The sequence below is a fragment of the Osmia bicornis genome, chromosome 5 (genome assembly GCF_907164935.1).
Source record: "Osmia bicornis bicornis chromosome 5, iOsmBic2.1, whole genome shotgun sequence".
Taxonomy (NCBI): domain Eukaryota; kingdom Metazoa; phylum Arthropoda; class Insecta; order Hymenoptera; family Megachilidae; genus Osmia; species Osmia bicornis.
In genome coordinates this window covers 5206778-5224058 of record NC_060220.1, presented here as the reverse complement: position 1 = coordinate 5224058, position 17281 = coordinate 5206778, and the positions used below count along the sequence as shown (strand labels likewise).

Here is a 17281-nt window from a genome sequence, read left to right as displayed (position 1 = left end):
ACAGAGGTGACTTGTCTTATTCTACTTGCCTGACCACTAAGGGTGACTGTCCTATTCTACTTCTCTGCGCAGTGCGAAGTGTTTCACATTTTCATACTAGAATAGAACATATTAGAATAGATGGCGCCCGTTTTCAAGACACAAATTCAAGACCCCTAGAAAACAAAAGCAAATCCAATTTTGTTGGAACTGTAGTCACTGTAGTATGCTTTCTTCGTCACACTGCAGGACCAGTCCAAACAGACCTTTAACACCGTCAGTCGCGACTTTTAAGGCGTTTAACAGTATGCCCTTTCGTATTGCAACCGTTAACTGCATCGGATTCTTTTTCACGCCCGATGCTGTTCTCTCGAGTCCGCTTCTTCGTAACCGCTCCATCGCCTCCGTTAAACTCTGCCTTAAAAATCCTGCTTTTCCGTTATCCTTTGTCTTCCAACGCCTTCAAATGACTATTTAGTTCCCAGCGTTCGTCTTTCTTCATTTTGCTTCATTACTTTTTCATCTCGGATGGTTCACTTATACTCCGCCCACCTCGGCCTTCTCTTTTTCTCTCCTCCTTGTTGTTACGCTCTGTTTTTTCCATATATCTAATCATCTCGTTCACCATGAATTTTGCATTTGTACTCGGAATTGCGAAATAATATTATACTCGGTGAATTTATCGTTTAACCAGTTCAGTAACCTAACTGATTCAAGAATTCTTCGCGTATCGTTAATTATATCAGCACGGTATCTTAGCTAAGCATTGCGTTGAATTGCAGACATTGAGCTAACAGTACTTACCTCGGAATGTATTACACGCGGTGTATCAACAATGATCGACACTCGGTACACACCTCTTGATAAGAACAAAGCGAACAATGCTCTTTATCAGTGAATTATCAAAATTAGCGAGTACCCAACGAAACCACGTAATCTTTGCTATTGTATTATTACGCAAATAGTCATTCACACTCGCTGAGGAGTACTAGAACGGAACGGTGCGAAGGAAATTGAACGATATTTCATGAAAGCACAAAAGCGTTATTGATATTGGGATCGACACGGCTAGGCTGGTAGATCGTTAATTATCCAAGATTTTCCACGGGAGGGCACGACACGACGAAGCGCGAAACGTGTCACGTTCTTCGAACGGTCTATCAAATCGACGTTTCCTAATTCGTTTCGAGGAAATGGTTAATGCGGCGAGGCCAGCTCAGTCGGGACACGAGTTCATCATTTACGTCCCGGCGCGGCGGCATGGCAGCTGGGCTGCGATTTAATCAGCGCGGATTCCCACGATTGGCAGCACCATTTACAATTAGTCTTCGTCATCCGGTTCGGCATTAATTTCTGGAACGAGCACCGCTCTAGCTCTCACTCCGTGAGTGCGCGGAACGATGCTCCGTCGCGTCGTGAATTTCATGCCTGTCACCGCGACCCGGACACGCTACAATTTCTCGCCTCGACACCAGAACACGGCCCTTTTATCTCGAGAATTATTTCCGTGTTATCCAGCTACCTCTTTATATTATTAATTCGCGGTGCCCGAGCGTTCGCACGGTGCCCGATGTCGCGTGATCGATTAATCCCGCGAGCCCTAGTCTCGTGATTAAGATTGAAAGTTATTGCTCGCGTTGGTGGTAAAAGTTGTTCCGCCGGTTCGATCGATTCAATTTTTGGTCGTTCTTTAATCGGGATAATTGAGTCGTCTACGAAGGTGTCCGACGAGGTGTTTAAGTTTCTATATTTAACGCTTCGAAGTGTTGATTTGACGGCTCACGATTAATCGAAGGATTTCGCGATGCACGTACCATTAATCAGGAATTAGCTCTCATGAAATGTCATTTATCAGCACAAGAATACGACCACGCTTTGTTAAATTTAAATTGTAAATTACATCACGAATGTGACATGATATTATGAAGCAAGAGTATTATCGTTTTGTTCGTTACTTTTAACTCAGTTATTCGCTTCACATTCATATTTTGCAGTATTTATTCGGGTCGGTTACAACTGCATTCACACTTTAATACGCTACACTCTTTAATAAAGCTGAGAAATACGTCATTTGGAAAGAATTCGCGAAGAAGAATGAATGACATTGTTACGCCTACGTCTAGCAGTTGATCGATCTTATTGTCTGCCAAGATCTTGAACATCTGTCGTCGCAGCTGTGCTCGGTAGATACCTTGAGCACCATGAAAGATTACGCGATTATTTTAGCGACGAGTACACTCTCACCTGAGCCGTCGCGTTGTTTCTGGACGGCAAGTGCGGAACGCGAGTCTTGAGAAAAGTAAAATTGGAACGCTTGGCACGCGAGGTCTCAGGATTGCTTGCCATTCCGCCATTGGATACGTCGATTTTCAAACCGCGAAAGAAGCGCGACAACCTCGACCTGTGAACTTCTCTCCTCTCGCCATGGCTGTAGAAATAAACGTTCCGTCACTCGAATCCGGGTAATGGTGTTTGCAGGCTTTTAGTGCTGATCCTTGTGACATTTGCCTTTGTTCCTCCGACAATTTTAAGGAAAGATGTGTCCTTTTTTCAAGACATTGTCATTACGAGAATAAAAATACCGCGTAGAGGATATTATGTAATTGGGATTTGGTAGCGTTAAATGTAATTAATATACGTGTAACGTGAAATTACTTGTATTTATGAAAGGACATATAAAACTAGAAAGTCAACTGAAACATGTTTGACGTTGACCAACTCGAAAGTAAAAGGTTTCATAAATTCAAAAATGAAATATCCTCGAATTCAAGTTACCAGGTGTGTTTAAACGTTTTCTTCGTCAGGTAGTCAAATTTGTCAGTCACAGTCGAGTTAACCTGTGCAGTATTCTTCTGGCCAATTAGCCATTTACGAGGTATCGCATTCTGGTAAGCCGAATCACGAACTGTCTCTTCATCTTCGTTCGTCCCGTATCGTTAGCATGCATCTTCGGCTGGCTCGAACCTTTCGGAGACCTTGTCTCCGTTCAGCGGACCATGGAAAATGAGAGTACTTCTTGCCGAGCACTCGTGGCGGTTTGTTTCCCCGCTTTTTAACATGCCACCGTCAGATCCGTGCCTCGTGACAAATGCTTTCTACGTGTTCCTTTACGGTTCGTTCCTTCGCGTTAGCTGTTTCCTCGGTTCGGAAACGAGGTTGATCTGCTGACACTGATCTCGACGCCGAGGCACGTCGTTTAACCGACTGACTCGATTCGATCAGATCGTTTTTATTCTTATTATTCGTTTATTTATGCGAGATGAATACAATTCCGAATACAATTCATGACATTTATTAATACGTTCCTCGTCAACGTCACGCTAGAAAGGGTCACACCCTTCGATTTTACATATTATATTCTAATTTTGATTTTTTGTTTTAAACGATTCAGAACATATGAAAATCAAGCACTGTCATGTAAGATGATAAATCTTGCCAAGCGATCATATGTGAAATTACAGAAGATCTTAGCGCTACTGACCCTGTTTCTTCGTATCTCATACTGGTAGCGTTTCATCTGAAATTCACTGCCACAGTGTTTTAAATTAAAGGCTAAGTAGGTCGTTTCTTGCAAGAAACAACACTCTTCTGATTATCTTGAATCTTTTTTTTTAAGTCCAAAGTTTATAGCACCTAAGAAGGTACTCGTTTATTCAAAATTTGTCCCTGAATAATTTTAAAGAGAAATAGCACCGTAAACAAAAGTCTCGTCGAAGAGACGAGACGCGTAGTCATTGTTGCGAGATATTTAAGTCGGACAGATGGTAAACGGGGGCACTGCCAAAATTATCCCATTCAAGAGATCTCGTTCGAGTCGCAATCGCGCTCGGATCAGAAGGTTTAACCAGAGTACGGCGTGGGTGTCGACGTTGAACGAGAGAATACGTCCCGTTTTGACAACCATTCCGTTGCATTTGGCTTCCTGCTGTTTCACCTCTGGCAGCGTGGGTGATTCGTCAAGCACGCTTCCAGGCGGATACGCGTCACTCGGCTTTATTATTCTGCCTGAGACGCTCGATACTGTCTCTCTTCACTGTTTTCGCCATACATTTACAACGACTTGCGAGAAATTAAACGCGCGATTGAGAATTATTGTAACAAAAACACTGAAGACACTTGTTAGATATTCGTCTAATTAATATTATAACTGGCTAGTCGTTCGTTTAACAACAAACAGAGCGACGTGTCGGAGGAAATTCGAGTTCGTTGACATTAAACGGCTCGGCTCAAATTCTGTTGGACTTGCTTCGGTAATCAACCCGTTCGAGCATTACTCGAATGACCACGCGATCGATCCGGATCGATGAAACCAGTTTAGCACGGCTCGAATTTCGAGCGATCAAACATTTCTCAATTCGCGACATCGTTGACGTGTGCTCGCGCCTGTCGACGCGTCGAGACCGCACGCAGAATCGAGACGTGTCAGAATGAACAACACTGTAAGAGGTGAAAAGCTTTACCGTGTGTCCATTGACGAACGACCAATTTCGTGGCGTGAGAAAAACAGGTATAATTCTTTTTCTGTCGCCACTTCCGCAACTTAGACACGCGTTACGTGTCGTCCACCAATTAAGAAATCCATTACGTATTAATCGACGTTGAGACCGTTATGGCGGAAGGACGATAGTCCCGGGGTCAAGCATGAATCACGGAACGTCGTTCGACGGAGGGAATACGTAAGACGAGTTGGTAGCTGGCTAAGAGCCATGGTTCTCCATGGTTGTTCGCATCTTTGCCAAGGACACGAAATCGATCATCGACCATTCTGTTTACTCAGCTCGAACAAACGCTAAGAAATTTGCAGTTTCCGACGAATCCATTAGCCCCCGTCAGGTTTTAAATTACGCTCACACTGTTGTTACGCGAAATTCGACTTCGAACCTGACGTGCTTCGAAGCTTGTTTGAATTTCGAAATATCGTCGGTTTAAACTTCGTCTGGGTGTGCATTATTGCACGTCGACCGCGAAATTAGCACCGCAGGAGCGAGTGGCTCGAAGAATCGCTGAACCGAATAAACCGCGAGCAAATCGAAGCGGCTTGAATTTAATCGGTTCGATTCGTACGCTTTTAAACCGGCGCGGCGAACGTTGGTTGCAAGTCTCGTGAAAGTCTTAGCCACGTGTTCCTAGCATCGTGTACTCATTTTCTCGCTCGTAAACACATTTATTTTTGCGCCAGAGAAACGTGTCCCGTCGCTTGTTGCAGCGGCCATCGTCGACTTACGTAAAGACCATCGCGAATTTGTTCACCGGCTACGTCACGCTACGTTTCGTGATGTAATGGCGAAAATGTTGATTGTTCGTAAAAGCTGCGACGACTGGTTTTAGAATATGTGTCAAGTGCATGGTGTTTATTGTTATTGGTGTTTCAAATGCGTTAGCTGAAAAAGCGATCGTCCTTTCATCGAACTAATTTGATTGATCGCTCGATTTTGTGGTGAATTTTAAGTATTTCATTTAAGTCGCTTCAAGATCAAATTCCAAATACGTGTACGCTAAGTCTCTCGTTTCTTCCGGAACTGCGAGCAAGTGGTGGAGGAGGTGCTGCATCAAGGCATCAAGGATGCGAGTTAATTAATCGAGGCCAGTGTACACAACCTCTGTTTTCAATTTTTACTAAGGTTACACGAGGAAAGAGGAGTGGAACTGTACGCAACTGATACAAAGCTAATACATGTACATTTGTTACGAGCAGCTGCGATAACGATACAGGTTAACGCTGTCATGCGGGCCCGACAAGGTGATAACAGACCCTCTTTTCCCACGAGTGATTGCTTTAAAAGATGCTTATCTTTTTAATGTTTTTCACCGAAACAAAGGCGATCGTGCATTGAAACACGTTTGTCTTGATCTTCGAATTATCAACTACCAAGGTGAAATCTCGACGTTCCTCCAATGCCATTTTCCTCGCCTTTTTACTGTTTTACTTGTAACGCGCGATAATTACTCAAATAATTAAACGAAATAGCGCTAATTTAACACGTCGATGACCACGGTAGAAACAGGCATGCGTGGCGTGCCTCGTGATAATATGGATTATTAAAGATATTAACACGTTGAATGGCACAGTGAAACATAATGGAACTCTAATTATTAGAAATACCAACTGTACTTTTCAAACGTATCGATCGATCGGAATTTCGCCTGGTTACAAGAATACTAACGCCTCTGCTGTCTCGAACGATCAATCGTACAGCTTGTCATGTATTATGAATGCAACGCGTCGTTGAACGTTTATCGGTCGAGTATGCATATTCTGTTTCATAAACGCTTATGAATCACGACGACCTTGGATGAAAATAAGCGACAGCTGATACGCGAATCCTCCTCTATTTCTTACCGTGTTTATAAACCGGAGAACGGCTGTGTTGGCTTTTCAAATTACGCGCCAAGGAATTCCGGATTAGATTTCAAAGTAGCAGAAACAATCGCGATAAACACCGATTGAATCGTTGAATTTCACTCGCTTCGAGCAAACGATTAGACGGAGTGACGCAATTTATCGACGCGTTAATGAATCGAGAAAAATTTTAAGTATCGATGTTTTATGGATCAGAATCGAGAAATGTTTTAATTTTTTTAAAGAATCTTTTGGATTACCTAAGAGACCGGTATTGTATTGTTTGGATCAGACACGACCTTCGGATCGATCGTTTCCGACATCCGTTTCACCGGTAAAGATCCCCTCGTCTCTTTACTTTGGTTATAAAATTCATTCCGTGTACTTTGGCCTTCTCTCGGCCTTCGAATTTATCGTTCAAAGTGTCAGGTACTTATTCGAACAGCTTTGTCCTTCGTTCGAGCGTTTGGCGATAAGCAAATCATTGGTCCGAGGTGCGTTTCACGTTCCATTTGTCAAGTGAACTCTGGTTTTTCAACATTTCTTTATTTCAATGAGAGGATTAAAAACAAAAAAAGATGGTAATAAAACAGATCCATTGTTCACGTTCTACTTTCTTCGAGCCGAGACGAAGAAGAGAATGATTTCCGTTTGGAAATAAATTTCGATCCCATACGAGGAAAAAGGAAAGCTTTTACGTAAGACATTTCCATTTCCTATATTTAATTTCAGATGTTCTAGCGAGATCTCAGCTGCTGATAGAGTAGACGAAATAGGATGAAAGCGTGGCGATGCGATGGAAAGCGAGCTAGTGAGAACTCTGTTGTTGCAAAGCTTCCTCTTCTTCTCGCTTCTGTTTTCAGCACGGCACGGACCTTTCAACTTGCGGTTAAGACTTTCAATTTGGCATTCGAAACGAAGCGCGAATCATCCCCGTCTCGTCTCGCCGACGAGATCGTTAGATCGATGAAAATACGGGTTCGTGAGACGCATCGAAGAGGAACCATACGGCGAGAATTCGTATGGTAGCTAGCTATGATTCATTTACGATAGCTGCATGCCAAGTGGCATGGGAAAATGGTGAAATACCTGTTCGCCGATGGTGGGCCCGTTGTTCAGCTACTGCCACTCATAACAGTACTCCTCCTCGGTGCTCCGAACCGAGTAGGAGGCGAGTGAAAAGACAACGTACATTGCCCGCAGAAAACCGCTTCCACGAAGCCGAGGTCGAAAACCGTGGTTCGCGACGCGAGACCAAGGACGAACCATGGAAATTAAAACGTGTCGCGTGCAATTGTTCAATTGTCACCGTGATGCATCGCGGTGGGCGGACGGAATTGTTCCCCCTCGACGAGGTGAACACGCGAATAAAATATAAACGTGGTTCGTTATAGGTTTCTCTTAAAAAATAAAATCGATACCCGGTCGGACGAAGCGGCAATAAATTTTCACCCGTTCCTGTTCGACGATTCGGGAGAAAAAAAAAAAAAAATCGCAGGAAACAGGACATTGTGCCTCGACGATGCGGTGTAGTCGCTCTTGCTTCACCGTGCACTTTCGTTCGATGTCCTCAAGTCGAAACGCATTTTTTCGAGATGGCAAGGTTACCCTACTTTTCGAGCCGCGCGAACCGCACGAGATTTCACTCGGTCCCGTGTTTGCGCCGAAAGAATACAAAGCCACGAAATCGAAGCTGCGATGCCCAATTTCGTTCGGAACACGTTTTTGACTAGGATCGAATCTGTCTGAGATTATTTCGAGAAGATTGTTGCGATACGATCAAAATTATTGGTGTCCGTTACTTCGAACGGCTGATTGATCGACTTATACTACTTAATTTAAAAAACATGCACGTGCAGGATGTTCTCGCTGAGTCTGGTGCGAAAGGAAATATTTTCTGACGAAAGCGAACTTTTCTTTATATAACAGTACGTAAAAGGATAAACTATACGTGTTGAAGGTGGATTTCGTTTCCCGGACACATCAAAAACCATTTCGTAGGATGTTGTAGTCCGGAAAAGAGAACATAGCTTTCGTTTTCGCTCTCTATGGTCCACGATTTCCATTTAGTTGGCCGTACATGGTAATCAAAGAACAATAGTTCGAGACAGGTTCTAATTAGCTTTTCGTGTATCCGAACGAACACCTGGTTCCCAGCGCGGTCGAAATCAGCATGGAAACGCGTACACGGTTGACAATACGAGAAATTTACGTGATTTACATTCGTACAATAGTTATGGTGTGTCGATTTTGAAAGAACCGATTACGGGCCATCGGTTTACCTTTCGTTAACACCTGAGGCTCGCGTTCGAATAATGATCTCGTGAAAACAATAGGTGATACGAAGGTGAGGTTAGCTCTCGATTGCGTTATACAGAGCTAAACAATTTTAGAATTAATTTTTCGACATAGAAAGTGAACCGACGCGACGTCGGGATCGATGTTTTGAAAGCGAATTGATGGGGCTTTATCGTCGCGGTTTAAATTCCCTGGATAGTTTTAAGGTTTCCGTGGTGGACGTTTTTATCGAAGCCCTCGTACGAAGATAATTCCTAGCTTTAGTTGTTAGAAAAGTTAAACTCTGGGAATTTGTGCCCGGTTCGACGTAATAACGCATATTAAAGGCTTCCAGGAATGGATTATAGCGCTGACAAGGTGTTAGGCCAAGTCATGTTTATACAAAAAATCCTTTCACCTTGCGTGTCGTACAGGAATTCAAGATGTAAAATAGAAATTAAGAAACGAAAAAATGTAGCATGAAAACAGTAGACCATTATGCATAATGCGAATATAACTCGGTATTACATATAAGGCAAGGGGTTAATGACAGTAAAATGAAGGCATAAAAATTTGAATAGATTGCCTTGAATACTGTCGTAAATCCATTCCGAGTGTAATTTATGTAGAGAAAGAATTGTCTATTGTCTGTTTCCAGGACATAATGCGGTTCGTTAAATAAACAGTTACATTAATAGGCTGTCGATACAGTTACGTTTCCACTTGGACGCGGCTTTGGAAAACCTTTTAAGTAGTATCAGTTCATCATTCCACGGACGCGTCGATCTTTATGACACGTAAACTCGCGTTCCAGATGATTCGCTTGAATCGCTATCCTTTCGTGTCGCCGGATATGAGAATCGCCACGAACGACCGATCTGTTGGTTTGACGCTCTCATAAATATTAAATCATTGCACTTCCGTCTTGTTGTCCCCTCGTGTCCCTTTCTCGCGTGTTGCCAGCCTGCGTGTCTGCCACGCAGCGCAAAGTAACGCCTGATCGAGCTTGCCTTCGGTTAATTAGCGAACTCTCCTAATGAATGATTAGTAATTTTCTTCTCGTATTTTTAATATCCTTGGAATATTGATTATTTCTGCTGTACAACGAATCGAGGTATCTATTTGTATTTTATGAAATCCTTCATTTTACCAATTCAGAAATGTTAAATATTCGGTTCATTTATATTCTACAATATTTCTTATCGCTCGGAAGGGTCAGTTCCAATTTGCAGTTTAAATCGCATTATTGCTTGCCGCTTTCAAAGAGACGTCACCAAGGTCTTGGTGAGCATATCCGACAATCTTCGATTCTATCCTCAATAACCATATTTCTCCGAGCGACCGGCTACTTATCCAGAAATTTATGTACTATAAGCCACACCCATGCTATATCGAGGTCAAGAAGAAGCAGCCTTCCAAATACGAAAACCTTCTTCATTCCGCGCGCGTTTAATTGGCCGAACGCGCGTTCAATTTACGTTCGAACAGTCGAACCGCCTTCGATCAAGCGTGTTTGCATTTCGTTGGAATTTAATGTTCCTCGAGAATCGATCGTCGGGTAAACCAAGCGGACGTTAAAAGGAATCGATTTCCGTTCTCGTGAGAAATCTATCATCGATGAAAAAGTATTATCAGCACGGCTAATTGCGGTGGAGCGATGTGATAAGCAATGAAAGAGCAGGAAGGATAACCGATACTAGGCTGGAGAACGTATCTTTTAGGAAAAATCTTGTACACAAAATGAACGTAATCGATAGCGGATTACATATCGGTATGTTTGCCAGCGGAAAAAGCAGCCACTTCGCACCACGCCTATCTTCCGACATCGTTCGATCGCGGGTAAAAACGCGACAGCAGCGTGTATCGCGTTCGTAAATTATTCCTTAATATCCATCGACCGGTCGATTCACCAGGGAAACGTTTACAATATATATTCCTTCGTAGTAAGCATGATTTACGCTGCCTTGTAAATGTCGTATCGCGGTGTACCAGTTGGTTCGAGCAACGGAAAGCTTTCGTATTATGTCACGTATTATATTATTGATCTTAAAACAAGTTACCAGCAAATGGAACTGAAATCTCTAATACATCTTACATTTCAGTCTTAACACATTGTTGACCGGTCACGAGTTAACTCATGTTTGCACTTGCATTGACTACTTTAATTTTCGAAACCCAGGTCAACAATCTGTTAATATAATTTCGAGATGTGATTTTTTTATTGCACTCGCCGATAGGAATTATCTGGAACTTAGAGAATGTTGAAATATTTATCCACCTTGAACGTAAAAATGTTCAAAGTACAAAGTGTTATTGATCTCATCGTGTATCGTGCACTCGAGAACGATTCCACAAAAAAGACAGCTCGATATGTTTGCACGGCTGTTATCACCTTTCCCCCAGGAATTGATAACGACCATATAGATAAATATCGACTACTTAACCAGCTCACGAAGCGAACGCGATCGACCGTGAAATACCGCAGCAAGCATCGATTACCGTGATATACTGGCTTCTTTCCAGGACTACCGGTAGAAAGAAGGTCCATCCTGTCGATAATTCGTTCGATTCGTCGGCTCTCACCGTGTTCTTACGTATCCACATTCGTTACACTTTTCTCGTTTGTTCGGGCAATTTTTGCGGTGAAACCCTATCGCTGCGCCGCGGCTGTGACGGAAATTTATCGGCCGTTTCTGGTCCAAACGTTTCCAGCAAACCGCGCAATTTTACGTAACAAGGCATTTTAGGCTTTTTATCGGTCACGCTATTTTCCTCGCTCGCTAAAAACCACCTCGCGTATTGAACAATATCGAACGTGATTGAACTCGAGAGAAAAAGAAACAGAGGAATTCGATAACGCCTATGGTTTTTATTACGCAGTCGAAGAATTTACTGCGAGGAATTTGAAATAGATAATTGACAGTAATATCACGGTATTAACCGAACAGAGCTGGACGAATAAAAGTTTCAGAATTACCCCGGGTTCGCTAAGCGACTTCCTAATTGATCGTACCATTAATCCCGACGTAAGAATCGATAAATCGTTACTTTTGCGTACATTCAAGAATTCTTCCGAAGGGACGCTTAACGCTTCGGTAATTTCTTTTGCGCGCGTTTAATTAAGCCCTCGATCCCTTCTTCCAAAAAACCGAACGAATCGACGCGTGTTTGCCTCTTCTTCCTCGCGCGTGCATTATCCCGTGGCTGATAATTATCTGCCCTCGCGGGAGGCAACGGAGGAAAGAGGAGAACACGCGTGTCGTGAAAGGGGCATCGTGCGTGTACGTAGTTTTACGTATGGTCGTTATTCGAAGTAACTTTTAAGCGTGACGCTCGCCAACAGGCTACTACCGGTTGGTCCAACCTCGCTACTCGCTCGTTACTTATTTTACGAACGAGCCTTATTACCAGGGCTCGTTTAAAACCACCGTCCGAGCATATATCACGAGCTGCAAGCAATTTGTAAAGCACTTTCCCTCGGATCCATCTTTCCGGGTTCCAGCTTTTCCAGATGAAAAACGTCCAGCAGAAATCAAGCTCCCAGCCTCTAGATTACGCTGGAAATTAGCTCGCGTTAATAATTACGGAAGAATTCGATGTAGCGGCCGTTAGGACCCGTGGTCGAGTGCAACAGGAAATCGCGGTCTCTTGTATCTGGTGTTCGCTTACATAATTGTACACGATTCTGGTAAAATGACAACTATAGGGTGTTCGATGAAATAGATAAATAGAAACGTTAAGGATACGTCTAATAGAAAATTGGCTTGCGATTAGTTTCGGGTTTGGATCGTGAAGCGTGAAAGAGCGACGTGGAAGATGCGCACGGAAGATAGGCGAGCACGCGCAACGCTCGCGGAAGTGATTCGCGTGCTCGAAGATCCGGGACGGTTGATTTTTATTCTCTGCTCTTTCTCACGCCGAAGCATCGTTCCCTTCGGAAACGATGGAGCAACGAGGCTGCGCCAACACGATGCTCTCTTCGTGGCCGTCGTGAGATCTTTTTTTTCCCTCGATCGACTCTCGATCCTGGTGTTACGGAATTTTCATCCTCTTATAGAATATCGAGCAGAAATCGCATACTGGGGTTTTGCGTTCTCGATATGAATTTAACGTAGACGTCGACGATTAAAGAAATAAAAAGTTCAGAGAAAATTTAATCGAATCGAAAGTACGAGAAGAGATATTCATGGCTGGCGTTGACAAAATTATGACAGGTCGACGAGAGGATGTTCGGCGGTCGCGAAATTGTGCCGAGTCGTCCGCGTGATTAGAATCGAGACGCGAATTTTACTTTCGTCCTTCGCTCGGGCCACCTCGTTACGGCAAAAACTTTCTTTTCCGCCGGCAGGCACGCACAATCCTAACCAGAACGGGACAGAAATCGCGGCTCGAGCGGAGAATTCCGGTGCGAAGCAGCCGTGTGAACTCCGACCAAAGAGATTCCGCGCGAACAACTCGCTCTCTAAACAATTTTCTACCGGTTTTCCTAGCTTAGAAATTTATACGCCGTACGCGAAGGAAATCATCTGACAAAAAAAAAATATACAAAAGAACAGAGGTGACAGAAGTTTTCCTATAAACCGGGTCGAAATCGTGATCCATCAGACGAGGTGTTCCCCGTCGATTAATTCAAGAAAGTGATTCGACAAGTACGTTTAAGTAGAATTCGCGTGTGCATTTCGAAGTGTACTCGTAAATCCGACTATCGATGACAGACGCGGCATAACAATATCAGCCCAGATTCGATTGGAACGAGCAAATCTGACACAAATTCTGATATGTGTATAACAAGGTTAATCGCGCATCCCAAATTGAATTGAAAGTATTAAGTCGTTCGAAATACCAATTATCGCGAACGATTGTAACGGGAAGTTGAAGATGAATAAATTAAATATTGTGCCTAAAATGGAGCTAGGTGTCTCTCACACAGAACGTTGACTTTTAACCGCTCGTTTACTTGAATATTCAAAGAAGCTGCCGTAAATCAGTCACCCAACTACCGCAACGTTTCTTCTGTTCCCTCTAATAAGAGAAAAAGTACTCCTAACAAACGTTTCACATGCTCGACGAGGCAAGAGACGTTACACTTTCCTGCCGGTTTGCTCATTCACGATGACTTTCGCACGGAACGCGAAACACGCGTTTACGTAATCTAATTCTGGACGAATTAAGAGAACGTACCTTGGAGATATTTCAACTGAGATATCATCATCGTTCGTTAATATCCGGAGGAGTGATTAAAAATTTAGAAAATAAATGAGGGCTATTAAAAAAGAAATTGAAAGAGAACCGTGGATGTTCGTTCGGGTAGATGATAACTGATTCGTCCAGCGATTAATCAATCGCATCTTACGATTAATCATCCACCATGTGTCGAGCTGAATTTCGCAAGAGGTCCCAAACAATGGTTCGCTTATTATTCTCGCGAGAGATCAGTTCATTCCGTTCGAGAGATCGCGATGCGTTCGACAAACCGATCCCAAACACGATTGAAAATTATGAAAATAAATTGTGGTGGACGACATGGGGTACGATAACGAGGCGACTGGGATCGTCGTAAACACTCTGTTCCATTGACTTTGTTAGAATTCCGCCGCTATAATTGCATGTCGATTATGCACGGAAATGTAAATATCGCAATAAACTATATTAAGTATGAGCGGGGAACAGTCAACTTAAGAATTCCCATTCTACCAACTGGTGCTCGTTTATTTATGCACTCTCTGTGTATGGGCGTCACGATGTTGATCACTGCAAAGCAATTGCTTGCACCAATACAATATGCATAATTTAATAAGGTGATTCTGTTAGCGCGTTCGAATACGAACTTTTCGTATAAATGATTTACAGTTATGTACCTAACTGAGTACATACACGAACATAGTACTCTACTAACTTTCACGCGGTTCGTTGAACGAAAACACGGAGGTTGTTTGAAAAAATAACAGAGAATTCAGTATTCCCGACAGTTCTTTTTCTAAGCATCTTGGATAGTTCACGGGTTTATGGTCGCACATCCTGTGTACGTAGGAATGTTACATGGCCCGGCATTAGAATCGTGTATGAAACGAAATATTACTACCGCGACATTTTGGATAACGATCAAATAAGAGAGAAGCCGACCGCTGGAGCCAGGTTCGGTGTCCATACAAATGAATCTCATCAAAATTCGAACGATCTTGCCTGTCGACCGGGCGCCGGCTGGAAATTCAAGTGCCAGCTAGTGGACGTGCGTCAAATCGCGTGTTTGAAACGGGCAGATGTGACTATTTATGCATGGACCGTGAAGATGGTTAACCTACCGCATGTCTGCGCGTTTTCTGCTCTATTTTCATCCGCTTATTTTTGATAGCTGACGAGCATCGCACGGTTTCGGGTGTGACGATGTGCGAGAAATAGACGATGATAATCAAAGGACATCCGTTCTACTCGTTTAGTTTCTTTTATATTTTTTATGATTCCATGTTACAGAGGTAAAAATTACCTATAGGAAAATAGAGAGGTCACAGGGCATTAGCGATCGTTTACCTTCTATAAGATAAGATGTCTTCTAAAGGTCTTCTAACGACAGCACGCAATTTTCTCGTTTCAGGAGCCAATCGAAAGCCTCTTACTTGGCTTACCGACGGGAACGAGGAGCTCCAGACAGCGAGGGTAGTTACAAGCGAACGATGTCACCTACGTCTCGGTTAGAGGACTGGCCACCGCCGCGGGACCACGACGATCCGGTTCTTTTACGCGTCACGCCTCATCATCCGTTGCAGCACCATCACCATCACCATCACAACAATCACCATTCGCAACAGGCCGAGCTATCGAAGTCGCACAGCGTGGACGCTCTTCATCATCGTCTGGAAGAACGGTCTAACCAACAACAACAGCAACAACAACAGCAACAACACACGGCCGAGGTGATCGGAAAGTTGTCGCACGATTTGAACAAGAAACTTCAAGCTAGCGAGGCTAGATCGCGAACCAGCGAGAATAATAATAACGATAACCTGGAGGATCGACATCAGCATCACCACCATCATCATCATCATCAGCAACATCAAGAGAAGAGGCACGATTATGAGCAACGTAGGGAACGGCTGTCGCCCCAGAGCGTCGAGGTCCTTAACGACAGGAACCGACAGCTGGAGCGTGAACGCAGGAAGCTGGCGGCCAGTTGCGAGCCCCTACCTCACAACAGAGAGGTAATATTTCTTTTGATACACCTTCGCCTACCTACGCGTTTAATCTTTTGCCCCGATCATTCGTATCTGTCCGATTCTTTCGTCTTTCTTGTAACTCCAAGGGATGATTAGAAGTTCCTTCCTAGTTCTAACATACAGACCAATTTTTCGCCTAAGAACCTACAAATTGCGTAATTTCTTCCTTTCTTCTTCATTTTCTTCGTCTTCTTCTCGAAGATAAAGAACCCTTAATAACAAGTTGAAGAAGACGTTAACGTTAATATCCTGTTGTGTTTAGAAACAGTCCCGAAGCATGGATGCACCATCGTCGGTCGTCGAAGAGGACTTTTTCCGTGAACGAAGCGCCACCATCGAAATGACCTCGCAGAATATTGAACTTCTGAACCGTCGTAACGAGAAAAGAACGAACGTTACTTCGACGTCTACCGCCACGATCACCACTTGTATCACCACATCGTCCACGTCCACGACGATGACGATCGCGACGGATAATTGTTGGTCGCGTGGACAAGAGGCGTTACCCTTTTCGGACAAACCACCACCACCTGTCAGCTCACCCCCCAGGTCACCGTCAGATCAGGTGGAAGCGGACAGTCCAAGGGGCGCGGTTCCCAGACGATCCGGAAGTTGTTCCAGTTCCTCTTCGTCCGGTAGATCGTCGGATCCTCGCGTTTCACCGCGAAATTTGTCCAACAGCTTGTCGAAAATCGAAAGCTCCTCCAATAACAGGAAGGTCTGTAGTCCGACTCAAACGGACAATACCGGTTCCTCGAACGAGATCGAGTTAAGAGTCGACAGGTCATCCTCGTCGACTCAAAAGTCCCGAGCTGGGGGCAGGTCTTCGTCGTCATCGATCTCTAGCATTTCGAAAGCTTCCTCCTCGTCGTCAGCGAGGAACTCACCGGTGGAAGAGGACAAGTCGTCAGCAGCGTCTCCATGCGTGTCGCCGCAGCCGGGAATAGAAGGACTCACCCTGGTGCAACGAACCGAAGTGGTTCTTCGAGTTAACGCGACCACCAGCGACGCCGCGTCGCAGACCGACATCTTGGAGCCAGTCGAACAACCTGAAAGTATCGCCAAGGGCCAAGAGATTCCTCTCTGCAGGAAGAAACTACCCGAGGAAATCGAGTGCGAGGAACTTGGCCGGGATTTGGCGAGCCAACTTAGTCCTAATGACAAGCTGGTGCCTCTTCTAGGTAAGTCTTTTCTATAATTTTGATTTATCTCTTCACGCGAAATCATCCCCTTTCGGAAGCGTCCTGTACACGCTGTTAATCATTCACGTTCCGCGCTGTCTCTGTTCCGATTTTAATTCCCGACGTAGACTAATCTCGGGATTACTCGCGTCTGCGTCGATTACGTCTAACAAAAGATACGCAAACACCGGTATTAAACGGACTCCTGCTGCTCGTTCTTCGACGGCTTATTGTAATCCCAGAGATTTACCGTGGCGAAATGTCGTCATCTACCTGCGGAGTAAATTTATCTT

At 44.0% G+C, this 17281-nt stretch overlaps 1 protein-coding gene across 2 annotated transcripts in view; it reads left to right on the top strand.

Moving 5' to 3' along the window:
- The window catches only part of LOC114879076, a 139969-nt gene that overhangs the window by 116458 nt on the left and 6230 nt on the right, over positions 1-17281 (top strand). For both annotated transcript variants that reach the window (XM_029193599.2, XM_029193600.2), the window contains 2 exons: positions 15189-15792; positions 16070-16988. In XM_029193599.2, the coding sequence (XP_029049432.2) occupies positions 15189-15792; positions 16070-16988 (1523 nt within the window). The remainder of the gene's footprint in view (positions 1-15188; positions 15793-16069; positions 16989-17281) is intronic.